General features: G+C 38.1%; 1 protein-coding gene across 8 annotated transcripts in view; it reads left to right on the forward strand.

The window, feature by feature from the left end:
- The first annotated feature begins 556 nt into the window (after positions 1-556).
- Positions 557-19,093, forward strand: part of Ubr3 (ubiquitin protein ligase E3 component n-recognin 3) — a 228,214-nt gene continuing 209,677 nt past the window's right edge. For all 8 annotated transcript variants that reach the window (XR_009227002.1, XM_058580166.1, XM_058580168.1 and 5 more), the window contains exon 1: positions 557-1,122. Coding sequence is in view for 7 of the 8 variants with exons in the window: in XM_058580166.1 (XP_058436149.1) it covers positions 572-1,122 (551 nt within the window). In the remaining variant the exon portion in view is untranslated. The remainder of the gene's footprint in view (positions 1,123-19,093) is intronic.

Raw genomic sequence — 19,093 nt, forward strand, 5'->3', positions numbered from 1 at the left:
GATGATATAAATTTGATTTTGGTTTCCATTAGAAATTTTGAACAAGAGAATGACAGCAATAATACTTTTTAATTTTCTAAAGAATTCACTTCACAAGATTAGCCTGGAAATAGTGTGAGGGTAAGAATTGATTCAGGCAATAATTAGGCGACTGCTTCAATAATAGTAGTCAACAGAAACTTAGGTTTTGCAAACGGTAATAAACATCACAAAACAATGCAGGTGCCTAAAATACATCCGGAAGGCATACATAATCTTAAGTAAATAGGAAAAATTTGCTTTTACTAAAGATTTTCTTTAAAGCCAGTGCCTTATTTCAGCGACTTTCATCTTTGAAAGTTGAGAACCAAGAGACGTGGGAAGGAACAGAGGCGGAGCCCAGGAGAAAGGGGCGGGAAGAAGGGACCGTAACCTCAAGGGGTGTGTGCAGGGGCGGGGACCCAGGCGGAGGTGCGCGGCCGCTCCGGAATATCGCGAGAGTTGGGCGGGCCGAGCATTCGCAGCAGTCAATTCCCCCACCCTCCCGGGAGGAGCCGCCGGCCCTGGACTCTCAAAATTCTGAGCTCTCATCATGGCGGCGGCGGCGGCCGCGGCGGCCGTCGGGGGGCCGCAGCAGTCCCAGCCCGAGCTGCCCGCGCCGGGGCTGGCCTTAGATAAGGCGGCCACTGCAGCGCACCTCAAGGCTGCCCTCAGCCGCCCGGACAACCGCGCAGGTGCTGAGGAGCTGCAGGCGCTGCTGGAGCGGGTGCTGAGTGCCGAGCGGCCGCTGGCCGCGGCTGCGGGCGGTGAGGAGGCGGCGGCGGCGGCCGGTGGCGGGGGCGGTCCGGGGGCGGCCGAAGAGGAGGCCCTGGAGTGGTGTAAGTGCCTTCTGGCGGGCGGCGGCGGCTACGACGAGTTCTGCGCCGCGGTGCGGGCCTACGACCCCGCGGCGCTCTGCGGCCTGGTCTGGACAGCCAACTTCGTGGCCTACCGCTGCCGGACGTGCGGCATCTCCCCCTGCATGTCGCTGTGCGCTGAGTGTTTCCACCAGGGCGACCACACCGGACACGACTTCAACATGTTCCGCAGCCAGGCCGGGGGCGCCTGTGACTGCGGAGACAGCAACGTGATGCGGGAGAGTGGGTGAGTGGAGCCCTCTCCCTGGCGAGGCGACCCCAGGCGGGAGGCTCTGCTGGCAGCCCTGCTGGGGTCGGGGGAGGCCTGTAAGGGGGAATTGGGAGCCGACCCTGAGCTGTCAAGGCAAGGGTGTGGGGGAGGGCACAGCCACATGGGGTTGAGGTGACTGAGCTGTCAGTGGTGGAAAGGGGGTGGGGAGGAGGGGAGAGCATATTTAGAAAACCGGGCTGTGGATTTTCGGCGAGGGATAAGGAGAAAAGAGCCAGTACGTGGGGTAGAAGGGGAGGGAGAAAGAATGGATACTTGGGGAATCTGGTATGGAGCTGTCAATTATGTACTTGTGGGAAAGGCTGCAAAGCTGTCTGCCGGGTTCTTGAGAAGAGACTTAGGAAGTGATTTGGATTGACTGGGAGAGGGGTGATGTTGGGGACTGAATTGGGTCACAGGATGATGAGAGCTAGGGAGGTGGACTTGCAACTGCAGGAAAGGACGCGCGGGGAAAATCTTCTGAACTGTCAGTGTGTCTGTCAGTAACAGCTAAGGAGCTCTTGAGCTGATGGGGGTTGAAGGAGGAGGGAAGGGGAGGGGCCTGCATGAAAAGTGACTGTTGAGCTGTCAGTGGAGTATTTGTGTGCTGGAGTGACATCTAGAATTAGGGCTATTGAGCAGTCAGTTATTGAATACCCTTCATACCAGAAGAACAAACAAAACCTTGAGCAAATTAGGAATCAAGTGTTAGCTCTTCCCCAGTTAAGGGCACTTTAATCACCAAGTAATTTATGAATGTCTGTCTAAAAGGAGATATTCAACAAATGCATCTTTAATAGGATCATATATATTTGACAGGAGTTAGTGTTAGGTGCTGGGACTTATGACACCACAACATTTCAAAGTTTGCAGTGAGTTGAAGAGTTAATACAAATAGGATTTTGGTGTGGGACATAATGTCGATGTCAGGGAAAATCCTGAGATAAAAGGAAAAACAGTGAAAAAGAGGAGATTTTGGCTAGGCAGCAGTTTAGAGAACATTATCAAATTAGTTATTCAAGTTTTTCAATTTTCAGGTCTTAATAGGCTGTTTTTTTTTTTTAAAGAAATGGTCACTTTTTCTTCTTTGAAGTACTTGAAGTACTGTTATTCCAAAATATTTTTACTTATTATGTGCAAGTAAGGCTCCTTGGATTTAAAAATGAGTGGAACACCGACTTACCCTTTAATCCACTTATACTTGAGCATAAAGTGATAAATTCCTTAAGTAGCAGCCTGGGAATTACAGGAAGAAGAGGAGACTTCGGTGTCGGTGTAAGAAAAAATCTTCAAAAAGGAGGTGTTTTGAGCTTGCTAACAAAAACAGCAACAACAACTACTGTTGAGCCAACATTTGAGGCCTGGAAATGTATGCCTGACACTCTAAAAACATTTTTTTTTTAAATATTTTTTTAATTTATATATTTTTTTTAATATTTATTTTTTAGTTTTCGGTGGACACAACATCTTTGTTTGTATGTGGTGCTGAGGATCGAACCCTGGTCGCAGGCATGCCAGGCGAGCGCGCTACCACTTGAGCCACATCCCCAGCCCCTAAAAACATTTTTAAAAGTTTAATGTTTGAGGGGCTGGGATTGTGGCTCAGAGGTAGAGCACTCGCCTAGCATGTGGGAGGCCCTGGGTTTGATCCTCAGCACCACATAAAAATAAATAAAATAAAGGTATTGTGTTCAACTACAACTAAAAAATATTTTTAAAAAGGTTTAATATTTGAATAATATTGAATAAACTATTAACATAACTAAAAAAGTAAAAAGCAATACTGTAATAAAAATATACACAATTTGAAGTTTCCCTCCCATCTGATCTCCTATCTGCCCAGTTCCTTCTAATTATTATTAGGTTGTCTTAGTGTAAAATGGAGATTAATGTTTCCTAATTTTGCTGTCATTTTTTTATGGAAAGGGTTGCACTGTTCTACATCTTGCATTTTTACCTTTTTTAAAAACATGTCTTTTCATATTAGCAAATCAGTGTTCTCATTCTATTCTTTAAAACTGCTACATAGTGATCATGCCATGAATTTGCCACTCTTGATTTAGTCATCTCTCTTTTTTAAAATATTTTTTAGTTGTTGATGGACCTTTATTTTATTGACTTGTATGTGGTGCTGAGAATCGAACCCAGTGTCTCACCCATGCTAGGCAAGCGCTCTACCACTGAGCTACAACCCTAGCCCCTAGTTATGTCTTTTGATGGCATTTGGGTTTCCAGTGTGAAATAAAAAAAAAACATGGTATGCCTGTCTTTTCCCACTTGTGCAAGAATATCAATGTGATAAATTCTCAAAAATGGGATTTCTAAATTGCTCTCCATGGGCTTATTACTAAGCAGTATATCAGGCTGTTTATTTTCCAGCAGCCTCATTAATAGATTGTTATTACACTTTTTAAAAAATCCATTTGTTTGATTAAAAGTTGTCATATTTTAACTGCTTTATGTAATTTAATTCATTTTATCTTCAATTTTGAGACAATTGCTGTTATTATTCTCATTGTACAGAAGAGGAAAGTAAGGGCACAGCATTTAAAACTTAGACAAGATCATACGTAGGGTGCTTAGTGGTAGAGCACTTGTTTAGCATGTGTGAGGCACTGGGTTTGATTCTCAGCACTGCATATGAGTTAAATAAAGGTCTATCAACAACTAAAATATATATATGAAAATAATTTAAAAAAAAAGATCATACATAGGTAGGAAAATAGATATACTGGCTCTAGAGCCTGACTGCTCATTCACTTTTCTCTACTTTTTTTGGGGGGTGGGTGAATTAGGGGGTTCTGGGCTCTACCACTGAGCATACTGCCAGACTCTTTCTTATTGGTTCTTTTGTTCAATACTGCGCATTTAAAAAAAAAATAAACCATTAATTTTTAAAAACCTTTCTTTTCTCCTCATCATCTCTCCAGTCTTCCTCCTTCCTCCTTCTCTTTGAGGAACATCAAAACATAGGAGTTGGAGCACTCCTTTACTGTTACTTAGACATTTTTACTTCTTACAATAGGTTAACATTTAGAAGACCCCCAAAGAACATCACAGTAGGAAATAATACTGATTCTTTCTTGAATTTTGGAATGCAGTGGTCATTATCAAGTTGTCTTAAGTGATACTCTAATCTGATCTAATTCCGTGCAGGAATGGAAACATGTCAGTGAGTTTCTTTTTCTTTGTTTCTTTTTTCTTGTGGTGCTGGGGATTAAACCCAGGGCCTTGTGCATGTGAGGTAAGCACTCTACCAACTGAGCTAGGGCCCTGTCTTTGAAGGTACTCATATAGGTTTAGGGCATCCTGTAGATAGTTTACATCCTGAGCTCATGATAATTGCCTTACTGAGATTTCACAGAATTTATTTTTCCCTAACCTGTCAGCCTTCTATGAGTTGATAAATAGTATTTTATGATTTATTTTCTCCATCAGGCATGTAGAGTTATTCCTCTATATGCTAGTGTTTGCCATGTCTGATTTCAGAAAGGGCATGATTGAACAAAAAAACAGTATTGTGGAACAATAAACAGTATTATGTGATTATGCAAAAGTTTTTCAGCTCCTTGGGTTGGATAGAGTAATTCTTCTGTGCTGTACACCTAATCTGCTTTAAGAGGTAGATGGTATTGGCCAAAAGTGCAAGGTAAAATGATACTTCTGAAATCTTTTTAGAATTAGAAATTAATAAATTATCACTATTCTAGTAGGCTGAGGCAGGAGGGTTGCAAGTTCAAAACTAGCTTCAGGAACTTATCAAGGTCCTAAGCAACTTAGTGAGACCCTGTCTCAAAATAAAAAGATGTTGCTCAGTGGTTAAGTGCCCCTGAGTTTGATCCCTGGTATTTCCCCCCCCCCCCCGCAAAAAAAAAAAATCAAATTATCACTGTTCATAGTAAGAAAAGTGGACTACCCTGGCCTGGACAGATTTATTTAACTTTTTTAAAAAAGTTGCAGTATTCTACCTTTTTAAAAGGGCTATACTTTTTTTCTTTTAAAAAAAATTTTGTGACAGGGCCTTGCTAAATTGCCCAGGCTGGCCTTAAACTTTGAATCCTCCTGCCTCAACTTCCTAGGTAGCTGGGATTATAGGCGTGCATCACCACACCAGGCTAATTTTCAAATGTTGATGCAAAATTTGACTTTCATATTCTGTCCTATCATATAGATGTTTTTTGCCTCCTTGCTCTTTAAAAAATTCTAAGCTCTTTAAAAAATAGGGACTGCCAAAGCCAGTGTAGTTTCTTGTGTTTAATAGATGCCAGTAAATGTTGAATCAAATTAGGCTATACCTAAAAAGTTGTAGTTGTAGCTATTTGAGAGGAGGTATTAATTATCAAATTTGTGGCAACTTTTTTCTGAGCGCTTCAGGGATAATTTTCTTTTTTAATTTCGAAAGTAATACATTTTTGTAACAAAATAAGTGGATAAAATAAAAAAAAATAAAGTTTTTTTCTCTATTCTACTCCTTTTTTTAAAAAAATTTTTTAAAGAGAGAAAGAATTTTTTTTTTTTTTTTTTTTTTGTGGTGCTGGGGATTGAACCCAGGGTCTTATGCATGCTAGGCAAGCACTCTACCAACTGAGCTATATCCCCAGCCCGAGAAAGAATTTTTTAATATTTATTTTTTAGTTCTTCAGCAGACACAACATCTTTGTTTGTATGCGGTGCTGAGGATCGAACCTGGGCCGCACGCATGCCAGGCGAGCGCGCTACCGCTTGAGCCACATCCCCAGCCCTCTATTCTACTCCTTAATGACAGATTTTCTTTACTATCCTTTGAGCTTAGTTATGCATTAGAAGATGTTGATTAGAATTTATCCAGCATTTTAAGAGATTTTGCTTTTGTGGTGCTAGAGATTGAACCCAGAGCTTCAGGCATACTAAGCAAGCACTGTACCACTGACCTACGTCCCCAGCCCTTGATGGTTTGTCATGGGAGGTTTTAGGTTGTTTGGTTTGTGACAGTGCTAGAAATGGAAGTAGTGAATGTCTGGTTAGTGTCATTCTATTTAATATCTTGTTCTTGTCCTTTAACATATTTATTGGGCACTGTCTCATATTTGTACACATAGAATTGTTTCATTTTCCTTTTTAAAGTTACATAGTATTCCATTGCATTTATATTATACTGTGATTTATGCATTCCTTCCCTACTGATAAGATATTTACATTGTTTTTAGTCTGGACCTTTGGTAAACATTGTTGTAGTTAATATCCCTGTATATGCTTCTTTGTTTGTATTTGTAAGCATATATGTGAGGATAAGTTCCCAGAAGTCATATCTTAGTTAAGGAAAATGTGTACTTTAGCTGGGCTTGATATATACCTGTGATCCCAGCTGCTCAGGAAGTTGAGGCAGGAGACTCACAAGTTTGAGGTCACCCTGGGCAATTTAGAGAGATCCTGTCTTAAAATAAAAAAAAGGACCAGACAGGTAGTTCAGTGGTAGAGTGCTTTCTTAGCATGCATGAGCCCCTGTATTCAATTCCCAGTGCCACTTAAGGGAAAAAAATAAAGAAAGAAATGGGGTGGAGGAGGCGGAGGGGGGAGAGGGAGGAAATTGTTTATGTTAAACTTAAATAGAGTCCTCCAAAAAAGTTTACATTCTCTCCCACAAAGTATAAATTTGTTTCTTTAAATCTTGACCAATGTATATGGTATTATCAGTGTTTTTTTTTTTTTTTTTTTTTTTTTTTGTGTGTGTGTGTGTGTGTGTGGTGCTGGGGATTGAATCCAGGGCCTTGTACATGCAAGGCAAGCACTGAGCTATATCCCCAGCTCTATCAGTGTTTCTTTGTAGGACAGTTTTTATTTTTCTGTATAGAAAACTCAACAGTGTATATATAGTTCACTTTAATGGGAAGTTGTTTATCTTTTGCCTTTTCCAGCTTAACAGTGTGAGCCACAGATTTTGGACCCAGGACATTGCTTCCCTAGCGATGGTAGATCTCATCATATCTGTTATTATACTTGGTTCTTATAACTTCCATCAGTTTAGCCAGAGCTCCTTTGTCTCCTGAGTTAACTTGTATGAAGGCAAAGATGGTACGCATCTTGATATAAATAAGAAGTCCCAGTCTACCCTTCCTTTTGATGATGTAGTAGGGAACTCCTGTCTTGTAACACAGGAAGGCAGGAAGACAGCTAGCTCTACCGGGTTCAAGCTATGTGTAGTCAGCACCAGCTAAGCCTTCTCATTCTGCACTAAGGTGGGGAAGGACAGGTGGTCTCTTGGTTGGGACGTCCCTTTCGTCCACCGCTTCTCCTTAGCATGGCCAATGGTCTCTGCTTCTTCTCTTACTTTTTTTTTTTAATATTTAAAATATATTTTAGATGGACACAATACCTTTATTTTATTAACTTATTTTTATGTGGTGGTGAGGATTGAACCTAGTGCCCCAAGTGTGCTAGGCAAGTGCTCTACCACTGAGCTCTAACCCCAGCCCCTCTTCTCTTACTTTTTATTTGGTCTGTAATTGTGAGCTAATTTAAGCAGGTGAGTATGTCCATCCAAAGCCTGGGTGAACTGGTTAATCCCCAGAGGCACTTTCAGCCGCTTATAGAAGATAGCCTTTGCTGCTGCAGCCAGATGTAGCAGGGTCATTTGAGAAATGGGCCCTTTTGAGTTGGATATCTTTTCCAATGCCACTTTTGGGCTTTTTATCAAATATGGGATTTACCACCTTCTTGGCTTCCTGGTTCTTCATGACAGCAAAAGTGGGGCAACCTTTTCCTCCTTGGCCTCCTTTCCTTTAGCATGTTAGGCATCTGGAGAAGGAGCTGATCTTCCTTAATCTCATAAGACAAAATGATATCTTGTTTCAACTATCACCTCCACCCCCATCTCTTCCCAGATTGGAGTATTTTGAAGCAAATATCATATATTACATAATTTAATTTATAAATATTTCTCAGTAAAGGGATGTGAACTGTAAAATAAAACATGACTCATGTGTCCATTGATGAATGATAGAGAAAAGAAAATGGGATACACACACACACACACACACACACAGTGGAATATTTATTCAGCCCCTAAAAAGGAACAAAATTCTTTGGTGCACACCTGTAATCCCAGCAACTCCTGGGGTAGGAGGACCACTAGGGATGAATGCCCCTGGGTTCAATCCACAGTATAGGGGAAAAAAAAGAAAAAAAGGAACAAAATTCTGACAAATGCCATCCAATAGCATGCATAAACTTTGAAGACATTATTCTACCTGAAATAAACCAGTTGCAAGAGGACAGATATCATATGCTTCTGTTTATATGAGGTAGCTGGGATAGTCAAATTCATAGAGACAGAAAGAATAGTGATTATCAGGGGCTAGGGGACAGGGAGAAGAGGGAGTTATTTATTTTTATTATATGGGGATGAACCCAGGAGTGCTCTATTATTGAGATACCTACCCCCGACCCAATCCTTGTTTTAAATTTTGAGATAGGGTCTTACTTAGTTGTTGAGTCTGGTCTTGAATTTGCAATCCTTCTGCCACATCCTCCTGAGTTGCTGGGATCACAGATATGTGCCACCACACCCACTGGAAGTTATTGATATATTTTCTTAAAATAGTCATAATTCTTTTTGCCTACTTGTCTTTTTTCCCTATGGTTCTGGGGATACATCCCAGGTCTTCATGCATGCTGGGTAAGCACTCTTAACACTGAGCTACAACCTCAGCCCACAATTCATTCACTCATTCATTCTTTTCTTTTTTTTTTGTCTTGAGCCTGGGATTGAACCCAAGGGTGTTTAACCATTGCGCAACATCCCCAGATCTTTTAATTTTTTATATTTTGAGACAAGGTCTCCATAAGTTGCCCAGGCTGGCCTCAAACATACAGTCTTCCTGTCTCAGCCTCTTGAGTCACTGTTATACAGGCATGTGCCACAAAACCTGGCCCACAGTCAGTTCTTCTTCTTCTTCTTCTTTTTTTAATATTTATTTTTTTAGTTGTAGTTGGACACAATACCTTTATTTTATTTATTTATTTTTATGTGGTGCTGAGGATTGAACCTAGGGCTTCGCAAGTGGTAGGCGAGTGCTGTACCGCTGAGGTGAGTGCTCTACCGCTGAGCCACAACCCCAGCCTGCACAATCAGTTCTTATGTAATTTAATATCTAGTGAATGTTCATATCTTCCCAGTAGTCTCATAATTGATTTCTCAGAGTTGATTTGTTAGAATCAGGATGTAGACAAGTCTCTTATTGTATTTGGTTGTTATATCTCTTAACATTCTTCATTCATAAGTTTTCTCTCCATTTAAAAAAAAATTCTCTGTAGTTAATTTGTTGAAGAAACCCACATTCTGTGTTTTACTGATTGTGTCTTTGTGATATTTAGGATATTCTTCTGCCTATTGTATCCTTCAAATAAATAGTTGAATTTAAAGACTTGATAAAATTTCACATTCTTTTTTTTAATTTTAATTTTTTGGGTACTGGGAATTGAACTCAGGGGTGCTGAACCACTGAGCCACATCCCCAGCCCCATTTTGTATTTAGAGAGAGGGTCTCACTGAGTTACTCAGTGCTTAGCTTTTGCTGAGGCTGGCTTTGAACTCTCCATCCTCCTGTCTCATTCTCCCAAAGCAGCTGGGGTTATAGGCGTGTGTCACCGTGCCCGGCCAGTTTCATGTTCTTTTCTTCTTTTTGTGAAAACACTTTTAATAGTTTTAAAAAATATTTTTAGTTATGAATGGACACAATACCTTTATTTTATTCATTTATTTTTTTTATGTGGTGCTGAGGATCAAACCCAGTGCCTCACACATGCTAGACAAGTGCTCTACCACAGAGCCACATAACCTCAGTCCTTTTTAGTAGTGTTTTATACTTATATTCTATCATATTAAATGCTACATATTAAAAGTTTGTCTCAACTATAGTAGATGTTAGATTTGATCAGTGGGTTTTGGTTTGTTAACCTGATAAACATTTGTTACAAAGTTCCACATGATGGTAAAAATTTTAGCAGTTATTAATTATCACTGTCCAGAATCCATTATTTTATTAGGGGTTGCAAAATGGTGATTTTCTAGTGGCTTCATATTTTAATAAGAATTCTTTCTAAAGGACTCTACATTTAGTGTCAAGAATCACCTATAAAAAAAAAAAAAGAATCACCTATACTCATGTATCTCTAGACGTTTTGCAGAGATCTTTGGAAGGGGAGTACTGTGGTCAAACAAATTTGGGAAATTCTACATGCTGGTATCTTCATGGATCTCTGCAATGCAGACATCTTTAAGAAATCTTGTATCTGTAACTTTTTATAATCTAAGGTATGTTCATTAAATCCAAGCAACCACTGATTTCAAGTCATACCAACTTGGAACTTTTGTTTACCTGAGTATCTTGCTGTTTCCACAGTATCAGTATGTCTGAAGTTGAATCAGTTATATATCTTTCAAAATAACTCTCTGTAGATTTTCTTTTCTCCTTAAAAACAAAATCACTGTCTTTTTTTTTTTTTACCCCCTAGTCAGAAACACCAGCTAATAATTGCTTAAGTCACAAAGATAATTACTGTTTGCAGCTGAGGACTAGTTTGGCACTGGTTTATTAGTGTTACTAGGCATCACACTTTTCTATGATGAATCATGAACTTTTGCACCATGATTCAGTCTGTTGGCTTTTGGTCTTTGTTATCTCAAGACTTGGGGAAAACAGGAAAATGGATATTGGCTAGATATCTAACAACGGCTGCTTAGCGTCATTCTTAATTCTTTTCTTTATGCTTGCTTGTTATAAAAATCTATACTTTTGCCTCATATTTGTTCTTTTCACTCTCTGCTATTACCTTCATCCAGGACTTTATTCCATCATAGCGTATTCCTAATATTTATTTATTTATTTTAGTTTTCGGTGGACACAACTTTGTTTGTATGTGGTGCTGAGGATCGAACCCTGGCCGCACGCATGCCAGGCGAGCGTGCTACCACTTGAGCCACATCCCCAGCCCCCATCATAGCGTATTCCTAAGTTGCTGTTTTTTTTGTCACTCATATAAAATTGTGCTAGTTATGTATATTTTACTTAAAATAGCATTCCATTGTTTATAATCTAAAGTTTAGAGCCCTTAACTAGATGTCAAGGTTTTCCTCAACATGGTCAACTCTATTGCACCTCTGTTGCTCTGTGGAATCCTCTCCATTATTTTTTAGCTCAGCATGTATTCCTGCCTTTGAAGTCTCATGTTATATTTTGTTCTGTAAAGTGCAGTTTGAGTTTTACTTTTATTGTGAATGAAGTTCATCTGTAGAGGCAGCATTCCTATTGCACAAATATAGTATAAAACCACAGTGTAGTACTTTTTTCTGACCTAACACTTTTTTTTCATTTGTCATTTATACTTCTACAAATAGTGAACTTTCAGTAAAGTGTTGGTAATGAAGACTTGTGCTTTGCCTACTCTCATTTATATCCAATGAAGACCTGTGCTTTGCCTCTCTCATTTATATTCCCTTCACGTGTATTGAGATTTCAACAAACTGGTCAATTCTGCCTTATTTTGTGGTTATTAGTTTTATAGGGAGGGTGTTTCTTCCCTGTGAACCTGTAATTTTCTTTACAGTACTATCCATCTAACTCTCAAGTCACCAATTCAGAGGAACATAACACTTCTTATGATGTAAGAACTTGGAGGAGGAAGAGCTGAAGAAAAATTTCCATTTCTCTTTTCATTATACTTTTTTCATTGTTAGTTTCATTGAAGACTGTACTTCAGCTGGCAGTATAATTTTAATCATCTTCATTATAATGAAGTTTCACTATAACAGAGTAAGTCTTGTTAGGCTGAATTATTTTTTCTTATCTTTCATTACTATAAAACTACTAATTCTTAATTTTTATTGCTGTGCTGGAGATTGAACTCAGGACCTTATTCTAGGTAAATGCTCTATCTCTGAGCTATATCCCCAGCCCTATAAATCTCTTTAAAACTGTTAAATGCCAGGCGGTAATCCCGGTGGCTTGGGAGGCTGAGATAGGAGGATTGCAAGTTCAAAGCCAGCCTCAGCAAAAGCGAGGCACTAAGCAACTCATTGAGACCCTGGGTCTAAATAAAATACCAAGTAAGGCTCTGGAGGTGGCCCAGTGGTCGGGTGTCCCCTGAGTTCAATCCCCAGTACCAAAACCAAAACCAAAACAAAACTATTAAATTATGAAATGAATATATAGAAAAATTCAAACATAATGTAACTTATACATTTATAATTACCACTGAAATTTAATAGATTTTAACCCTTTGCCATGTTTGTTTTAGAGCTGCTTTCAATTAAAATAAAAATAATTAAAGCCCAATCAGAGTTACCCTTCCTTTCTTTTTCTTTCCCCAGGAAATTTCATCATCCTGAAATTCCTATGTCATATCCATACATGTTTTTGTGCTTTTACCACATGGAAACGATCCACATTAATTGTTTTATTGTTAAAATATTACATAAATGATTTTATATTATGTGAATCTTTTTACAATTTGCTTTTTTTCACTTACTATGTTGTTAATAATAGACAAGTTTGTTCATTTCTAACTACTTTTAAGTATTTAATGTTACGACTAAACCATAGTTATCTGTTTCTTTGTTGAGGGACAGTTAAGTACTTTTTTTTTTGAAATTATTGCTTCCAAAAGGGCTCTACTGAACAACTTTGTATAGAAGGATTAGAATTTCTTTAGGATAGATTCCTAGGAGAAGAATTACAGGACTATAGAAGGTTCTATTTTTTTAACATTACTAAATAAGAATTGTCCTTTAATGGTTGCTTTACTTTCTATTATACTGTCATCTGAAATTTGAGAAAAATCCTGTTCTTACCAAAACTTGGTCTTATGAATACAGATTTTAATTTTTTGCCAATTTGTATTATATAAACATATTTTTTAAGGTTTGTATTTTCCTATTAGTAAAATTGAGTATGTTTTCATATGCTTTGGGACCATTTGAGCTCCTTCCTGTGTGAACTTCTGGTTCATATTCTTTGCTTATTTTCTGTGTTGTCTTACTGAGTTTTAAGAAATAGAAATATATTTAAGACACTGATACTGGGTTATATGGGTTTGTAATCTCATCTATCAGGCTCGTCTTTTCACCATGTAATACATAAATGATGTTTCCTATGGTTTTGAAAGTTTGAATGTGTCCCCCAAAGGTTCTTGTGCTAGAAACTTGGTCCTCAGTGTGACAGTGTTTAGAGGTGGTGGATCCTTTAGAGGGAGGCCTTATTGGAAAAGTGATTAGACCACTGGATGTGCTGTCTTTTGAAGGGATTAATGTATTCTCTTTGGGACTCCAGGTAGTTCCTGTGAGAATGGGTTGTTATAAAAAGAGCAAACCTGGCCTCTCAGGCTTCCTGTCTTGCCATGTGATCTTTTCTGCATGTGTTCCTATCATGGTGATACCATCTGCTATGTGGCCCTCATCAGAGGCTGAAGAGATGGGGCTGTCTGATCTTGGACCTACAAAACCATTTCTCCAAAAGAAACCTCATTTCTTTATAAAGGATTCAGCTTTAGGTATTTTATTATAGCAATCAAAAATGGACTATTATAAAAGGTTTTAAATTAAAAAATGTAGTTTTTCTTTTCTAGTTTGTATTATTTGTACCCTTAACAAAAAAATCTTTACCTTTTTAAAAACATGTTTATGTTTTCTTTTAAAAGATTTTGAGATTTTGCATTTCACATTTAGCCTTTAGTAAATTTGGAATTTATTTTACGTACTATGAGATTGAGATCTAATTTTTTCTTTTTCAAAATGGAGATCTAGTTGTTCTAACACTGATTTTTTTTTTTTTTTGCCGGGGGTACTGAAGATTGAAATCAGGGGCACTCAAACACTGAGCCACATCCTCACCCCTGTTTTGTATTTTATTTGGAGACGGAGTCTCACTGATTTGTTTAGCACTTTGGTTTTGCTGAGGCTAGGTTTGAACTCATGATCTTCCTGCCTCAGCCCCCCGAACTGCTTGGATTACAGGTGTGCACCACCGCACCCAACCTGACACTGATTTATTGAACTTTTTTTCCTCCTTTCTCTACAGTGCTACCTCTATCACATACCAACTTCTTGTATGTGTTCTAAGCTCTCTATTGTATTGATGTGTTTCTTACAATAATATTATCCTGCCTTATTAAAACATTGAAATCTTATGGGGTAGAATTTCCATATTATTACTCTTCAAAAGGAGTTTTGGCTGTTCTTGTTTCCAAACTCTTCCATTTGAATTTCAGGGTCAGCTTGTTAAATTCTATGGAAAGCTCCGGTTAGATACGGACTGGAATCACATTCAATTTCAGGACAGGTGACATATATAAGGTTGTTGTAACACTATTTGAAACAGGGAAAAATTGGTAACATTGAGATTAGTGAACAGTGGTTTAATCATGCAATTGAATATAAAATATATAAATTGACATTTATTTTAGCTTGTGTTGCTATAACCCAATGCCCAAGGTGAGGTAATTTATATAGAACAGAATTTATATTTATTTCTTAGTAAGTGGAGTCTAGGCAGGCCAAGATCAAGGTGCTGGCATTTGGTGTCTGGTGAGGGTCTTCTTATTGCATCCTTATTCATTGGAATGGGTAAAAAGTGTAAAAGGGGCCTATACTATTTCCCTCCAGCCCTTTTATAAGACTGAGACATCATGACTTAACCATTTCCCCCAAAGCCTTACCTTAATAACCACAATGGGGATCAAGTTTCAATATGAATTTTGGAGGGGACACGTATTAGTTCATAGCATTCTACTCCTGGCTCCCCCAAATTCATGTTCTTCTTAGTAGAATACACTTATTCCATTCCAACAACAACTCAAACAGGTTATATATTTCTGTCATACAATGGTGAAATAGACACAAGACAGACATTTTCAATCCAAAAGAGTCAAGAAGAAAGATCTAAAGTTGAGTCCAAAATTCAGCAAGGTAAACATTAAGTCTTAAGGCTTGAGAACAATCTTAACTCCTTGTTCTGCCTTTTGGACAGACAGGGGTAGAAATTAGGTAGAAATTAGGCTGCTCCTGGCAGCCCTACCCATGGCTTTTTTGGGTACAGTTCACACAGTTCTCTCATGGTTTGGGGTCAGGTATCTGTGTCTCTTCCAGGCTGGAGTTACATGCTGATGGAGAGAGCTTGCTTATGTTTTATTAATTTTTTTCTCTGTTCTCAATTTCATGGATATCTTTTGTTATGTTCATTCGTCATTTTGCTTTGGGTTTAATTTTCTCACCTTTTATAGTAGTTTCTTTTCTTTTCTTTTGGCATTGGGGATTGAGCCCAGGGCTACTTTTCCATTGAGCTACATTCCAAACCTTTTTTTTTTTTTTTTTTTGAGACAGGGCCTTGCTAAATTGCTAAAACTATCTTAGAATTTGTGAAATCCTCAGCCTCCCTGGTTTCTGGGATTACAGGTGTGCACCACCTTGCCTGGCTCTTTCTGGTTTCTTAAGGTGGCAGCTTAGATCATTTATTTGTGGTCTTTTTCTCTAGTAGATTTTAATGTTATAAATTTCCTTCTAAGCATAGTATGAGGCATCACATTTTTAAAATATGTTTTCACTTTTATCCAATTCAAAATAGTTTCTGTTTTCTGTGATTTCCTCTTTGGTACTTGGATTATTTAGATGTTTTGGGGATTTTACAGATTCTGTCTACTAGTAATTTCTAGTTTAAATTGGTTATTGTCAGAGAACATGCTTAAATGAATTCATTTAAAATTGTTAATGTTTCTTTTCTAGTTTAGAATATAGTCTGCCTTGATGAATAGTCCATATGCACTTGAAAAAAGTGTATATTATTTTGTTGTGGGTGTAGTGTTTTATAATAAAGTTGGTTGATAGTGTTGTTCAGGTCTAAATTTAGGAAGACTTTTTTTTTTTTTCCCTCCTCAGTGCTAGGGATTGAACCCAAGGCCTTGTATGCTAGGTAAGCACTCTACCACTGAACCCCTACATTCTGTTTTTCTTTTTTTTAATATATATTTTTAGTTGTAGATGGACGCAATACTTTTATTTTGTTAATGTTTATATGTTGCTGAGGATCAAACCCAGTGCCTCACACATGCGAGAGGGGTACTCCACCACTGAGCCACAACCCCAACCCTTTTCCTTCTTTTTCTTTTTTTTCCCCTGAAACAAACTTTTTTTAATTTTTTTTTATTTTAGTGATACATGACAGTAGAATGTATTTTAACATAAATACATGGAGTAAAACTTCCCATCTTGTGGTTGTACATCATGTGGAGTCATACTGGTTGTGTATACATATATAAGAATATAGGAAAGTTATGTCCGATTTCTTCTACTGTTTCTCCCATTCCCATACCCCTTCCTTTCCCACCCCCTCCAATCCAGTGAACCTCCACTTCCCCATTTCTCCATTGTGAGCAGTATCCGCATGTCAGTGACAATATTCCACCTTTGATTTTGGGGGATTGGCTTACTTCGTTTAGCATGGTAGCCTCCAGTTTCATCCATTTACTGGCAAAAAATGCTGTAATTTCATTCTTTATGGCTGAGTAATATTCCATTGCATATATGGACCATATTTTCTTAATCCATTGTTCTGTTGAAGGGCACCTAGGTTGATTCTGTAGCTTAACTATTGTGAATTGAGTTTTTATGAGCATTGATGTCACTGTCATATGCTGATTTTAAGTCCTTTGGGTATAAACGAGGAGTGGGATAACTGGGTCAAATGGTGGTTTCAGTCCAAGTTTTCTGAGGAATCTTCATGCTGCTTTCCAGAGTGGTTGCACCAATTTGTAGTCCCACCAGCAATGTATAAGTGTACTTTCCCTCCTATATCCTCGCCAACATTTATTGTTACTTGTATTCTTTTTTTTTTAAATGTTTAGTTGTAGATGGACAAAATAGTTTTATTTTATTTATTTATTTTTAATGTGGTGCTGAGGATCGAACTCAGTGCCTCACACATGACAGACAAGCATTCTACCACTGAACCACAACCCCAGCGCTGTTACTTATATTCTTGATAACTGCCATTCTGACTGGAATGAGGAAAATCTCAGTGTAGTTTTAATTTGCATTTATCTAATTGCTAATGATGTTGAAAACATTTTTTCATATATTTGTTGACCATTCATATTTCTTCTGTGAAGTGTCTGTTCAGTTCCTTAGACCATTTACTGATTGAGTTATTTTTTTTTTTGGTGTTAAGTTTTTTAGTTCTTTACATATAATGGAGATTAATGCTCTATTTGAGGTGCAGGTGGCAAAGATTTTCTCTCATTCTCTTGTCTCTCTCTTTACATTCTTGATTGTTTCCTCTGCTGTGAAGAAGCTTTTTAATTTGATACAATCCCGTGTTTTTAAAATTTTTTTATTTTTTTTATTTTTTAGTTGTAGTTGGATGCCATACCTTTATTTTATTTATTTTTATGTGGTGCTGAGAATCGAACACAGGGCCTCGCACATGCTAGGCAAATGCTTTACTGCTAAGCCACGACCCCAGCCCCTCCCCCATCCCGTGTTTTGATGATGGAGACTTGGGCCGACTTTTCTTTTAGTAGGTGCAGGGTCTCTGGTCTAATGCCTAGATCACTGATCCACTTAGAGTTGAGTTTTGTGCAGAGTGAGAGATAGTGGTTTAATTTAATTTCATTAAAACCATTTTATTACATATGGATTTCCAGTTTTCCCAGCATCATTTGTTGAAGAGGCTGTCTTCTCCATTGTATGTTTTTGGTGCCTTTGTCTAGTATGAAATAACTGTATTTTTATAGATTTGTCTCTGTCTTCTATTCTGTACCATTGGTTTTCATGTCTGTTTTGGTGCCAATACCATGCTGTTTTTGTTACTATAGCTCTGTAGTATAATTTAAGATCTGGTATTGTGATGCCTCCTGCTTCACTTTTCTTGCTAAGGATTGCTTTGGCTATCCTGGGCCTCTTGTTTTTCCAAATGAATTTCATGACTGCTTTTTTGTATTTCTATAAAGAATGTCATCAGAACCTTAATAGGAATTACACTGAATCTGTATAATGCTTTTGGTAGTATGGCCATTTAAAAAAAATATTTTTATTAGTTGTTGGTGGACCTTTATTTTATTCATTTATATGCGGTAATGAGACTCGAACCCAGTGCCTCACATATTCTAGGAAAGCATTCTGCCACTGAGCCACAAATCCAGCCCCAGTATGGCCATTTAAAAAAAATTATTTTTATTTTATTTTTTTTAAAGAGAGAGAGAGAGAATTTTAATATTTATTTATTTTTTTAGTTCTCGGCGGACACAACATCTTTGTTTGTATGTGGTGCTGAGGATTGAACCTGGGCCGCACGCATGCCAGGCAAGCGCGCTACTGCTTGAGCCACATCCCCAGCCCTAAAAAAAATTATTTTTAGTTGCAGATGGGCATGATATCTTTATTTTATTTATATATGGTGCTGAGGATCGAACCCAGTTCCTTACACATGCTAGTCAAGTGCTCTACCACTGAGCTACAACCCCAGTCCAGTATGACCATTTTGACAATATTAATTCTGCCTATCCAAGAACATGGGAGATCTTTCCATCTTCTAAGGTCTTCTTTAATATTTTTGTTTAGTGTTCTGTAGTCTTCAGTGTAGACATCTTTTACCTCTTTTATTTGATTGACTCCCAAGTATTTTATTTTTTTCTTTGAGGCTATTATGAATCGGGTAGTTTTCCTAATTTCTCTTTTAGTTGATTCATCACTGATATTTAAGAATGCAATTGACTTATGGGTGTTAATTTTATATCCTGCTACTTTGCTGGATTCATTTATAAGTTCTAGAAGTTTTCTGGTGGAGTTTTTTTGGATCTTCTAAATATAGAATCATGCCATCAGCAAATGTGGTGCTGAGGATTGAACCCAGGGCCTCACACCTGCTAGGTGTGAGCCACAATCCCAGCCTATGGTGTTAAAAGTTTTTTGAGTTCTTTATGTATC

The sequence above is a fragment of the Marmota monax genome, unplaced genomic scaffold (assembly GCF_021218885.2).
Source record: "Marmota monax isolate L192 unplaced genomic scaffold, Marmota_monax_Labrador192_F-V1.1 WCK01_AAM20220418_F8-fsc00007, whole genome shotgun sequence".
NCBI classification, from domain to species: Eukaryota; Metazoa; Chordata; class Mammalia; order Rodentia; family Sciuridae; genus Marmota; species Marmota monax.